Raw genomic sequence first — 3,052 nt, 5'->3', positions numbered from 1 at the left:
CCACAAAAATACAGGTCATTTTTCCCTTGACCGGGAAAACCCTGTATTTTCGCCTTCAAAAATTTGGTGTGAGGGCGGGGAAAAAGCGGAAGGCAAAATGTCGGGGCCGCGGGGGAACGTTCAGGGGGAGATTTTTCGGGAAAATACTGTTCGCAGTATTCTCAAAAATCCCCTTTTTCCCACTGACCCCCTCTTTTCCGCCCTTTCCTCCCAACACCTCTCAGCACCCCAACCACACTTCCGCCCTCTCCCCACAAACAACCACACCCCCCACACTCTCCAAATCCACCACCCGCTCTGCCCGCACTCGCCTCCGCCCCCCACAAAAAAAAAATACAGGTCATTCCCCCTTGACCGGGAAAACCCTGTATTTTCGCCTTCAAAAATTTGGTGTGAGGGCGGGGAAAAAGCGAGCGGGGCAAAATGTCCTGCCGGGTGGAGGGAACGTCTGGTGGGCGGGGAGATTTTTCGGGAAAATACTGTTCGCAGTATTCTCAAAAATCCCCCTTTTTCCCACTGACCCCCTCTTTTCCGCTCTTTCCTCCCAACACCTTCTCAGCACCCCAACCACACTTCCGCCCTCTCCCCACAAACAACCACACCCCCCACACTCTCCAAATCCACCACCCGCTCTGCCCGCACTCGCCTCCTCCGCCCCCCCACAAAAAAAAAATACAGGTCATTTTTCCCCTTTGACCGGGAAAAACCCTGTATTTTCGCCTTCAAAAATTTGGTGTGAGGGCGGGGAAAAAGCGAGCGGGGCAAAATGTCGGGGCCGCGGAGGGAATCGTCTATGGGCGGGGAGATTTTTCGGAAAAATACCGTTCGCAGTATTCTCAAAATCCCCCTTTTCCCACTGACCCCCTCTTTTCCGCTCCTTTCCTCCCAACGACCTCTCAGCACCCCAACCACACTTCCGCCCTCTCCCCCACAAACAACCACACCCCCCACACTCTCCAAATCCACCACTCGCTCTGCCCGCACCGCCTCCCTCCGCTCCCCCACAAAAAAAAAAATACAGGTCATTTTTCCCCTTGACCGGGAAAACCCTGTATTTTCGCCTTCAAAAATTTGGTGTGAGGGCGGGGAAAGCGAGCGGGGCAAATGTCGGGGCCGCGGGGAGGGAACGTCTGTGGGCGGGGAGATTTTTCGGGAAAATACTGTTCGCAGTATTCTCAAAAATCCCCCTTTTCCCACCGACCCCCTCTTTTCCGCTGCCCTTTCCTCCCAACACTTCCTCAGCACCCCAACCACACTTCCGCCCTCTCCCCCACAAACAACCACACCCCCCACACTCCAAATCCACCACCCGCTCTGCCCGCACTCGCCTCCTCCGCCCCCCACAAAAAATACAGGTCATTTTTCCCTTTGACCGGGAAAAACCCTGTATTTTCGCCTTCAAAATTTGGTGTGAGGGCGGGGAAAAAGCGAGCGGGGCAAAATGTCGGGGCCGCGGGAGGGAACGTCTAGGCGGGGAGATTTTTCGGGAAAATACTGTTCGCAGTATTCTCAAAAATCCCCCTTTTTCCCACTGACCCCCTCTTTTCCGCTCCTTTCCTCCCAACACCTCCTCAGCACCCCAACCACACTTCCGCCCTCTCCCCCACAAACAACCACACCCCCCACACTCTCCAAATCCACCACCTGCTCTTGCCCGCACTCTCGCCTCTCCGCCCCCTCACAAAAAATACAGGTCATTTTTCCCTTGACCGGGAAACCCTGTATTTTCGCCTTCAAAATTTGGTGTGAGGGCGGGGAAAAAGCGAGCGGGGCAAAATGTCGGGGCCGCGGGGAGGGAACGTTATGGGCGGGGAGATTTTTCGGGAAAATACTGTTCGCAGTATTCTCAAAAAATCCCCCCTTTTTCCCACCGACCCCCTCTTTTCCGCTCCTTTCCTCCCAACACCTCCTCAGCACCCCAACCACACTTCCGCCCCTCTCCCCCCCACGAACAACCACACCCCCACACTCTCCAAATCCACCACCCGCTCTGCCCGCACTCGCCTCCTCCGCCCCCACAAAAAATACAGGTCATTTTTCCCTTGACCGGGAAAACCCTGTATTTTCGCCTTCAAAAATTTGGTGTGAGGGCGGGAAAAAGCGAGCGGGGCAAAATGTCGGGGCCGCGGGAGGGAACGTCTGAGTGGGCGGGGGAGATTTTTCGGGAAAATACTGTTCGCAGTATTCTCAAAAAATCCCCCCTTTTTCCCACCGACCCCCCTCTTTTCCGCTCCTTTCCTCCCAACACCTCTCAGCACCCCAACCACACTTCCGCCCTCTCCCCCACAAACAACCACACCCCCCACACTCTCCAAATCCACCACTCCGCTCTTGCCCGGCACTGCCTCCTCCGCCCCCCACAAAAATACAGGTCATTTTTCCCCTTGACCGGGAAAACCCTGTATTTTCGCCTTCAAAAATTTGGTGTGAGGGCGGGAAAAAAGCGAGCGGGGCAAAATGTCGGGGCCGCGGGGAGGGAACGTCTGAGGGCGGGGAGATTTTCGGGAAAATACTGTTCGCAGTATTCTCAAAAATCCCCCCTTTTTCCCACCGACCCCCTCTTTTCCGCCCTTTCCTCCCAACACTCCCTCAGCACCCCAACCACTCTGCCCCTCTCCCCACAAACAACCACACCCCCCACACTCTCCAAATCCACCACCTGCTCTGCCCGCACTCGCCTCCCCTCCGCCCCCCACAAAAAATACAGGTCATTTTTCCCTTTGACCGGGAAACCCTGTATTTTCGCCTTCTAAAAATTTGTGCGGGGGAAAAAGAGCGGCAAAAATGGAGGGGCCGCGGGGAGGGAACGTCTAGGGCGGGGGAGATTTTTCGGGAAAATACTGTTCGCAGTATTCTCAAAAAATCCCCCCTTTTTCCCACCGACCCCCCTCTTTCCGCTCCTTTCCTCCCAACACCTCCTCAGCACCCCAACCACACTTCCGCCCTCTCCCCCACAAACAACCACACCCCCACACTCTCCAAATCCACCACTCCGCTCTGCCCGCACTCGCCTCCTCCGCCCCCTCACAAAAAAAATACAGGTCATTTTTCC

At 55.6% G+C, this 3,052-nt stretch overlaps 1 protein-coding gene across 1 annotated transcript in view; it reads right to left on the bottom strand.

The window, feature by feature from the left end:
• Window positions 1–161: 161 nt before the first annotated feature.
• Window positions 162–3,052, bottom strand: part of MONOS_18517 (uncharacterized protein) — a gene marked incomplete at both ends in the record, with an annotated part of 3,893 nt that continues 1,002 nt past the window's right edge. The window contains 9 exons of the mRNA XM_067871544.1: window positions 162–448; window positions 518–649; window positions 823–1,033; window positions 1,287–1,466; window positions 1,585–1,719; window positions 1,962–2,341; window positions 2,399–2,483; window positions 2,552–2,749; window positions 2,938–3,023. Coding sequence (XP_067718504.1) covers window positions 162–448; window positions 518–649; window positions 823–1,033; window positions 1,287–1,466; window positions 1,585–1,719; window positions 1,962–2,341; window positions 2,399–2,483; window positions 2,552–2,749; window positions 2,938–3,023 — 1,694 coding nt within the window. The remainder of the gene's footprint in view (window positions 449–517; window positions 650–822; window positions 1,034–1,286; window positions 1,467–1,584; window positions 1,720–1,961; window positions 2,342–2,398; window positions 2,484–2,551; window positions 2,750–2,937; window positions 3,024–3,052) is intronic.

Source organism: Monocercomonoides exilis, assembly GCF_001643675.1.
Source record: "Monocercomonoides exilis strain PA203 chromosome Unknown scaffold100-8052, whole genome shotgun sequence".
Taxonomy (NCBI): domain Eukaryota; phylum Preaxostyla; order Oxymonadida; family Polymastigidae; genus Monocercomonoides; species Monocercomonoides exilis.
Note: the sequence above shows the minus strand (reverse complement) of the source record. Positions and strands in the feature narration are given on the sequence as shown.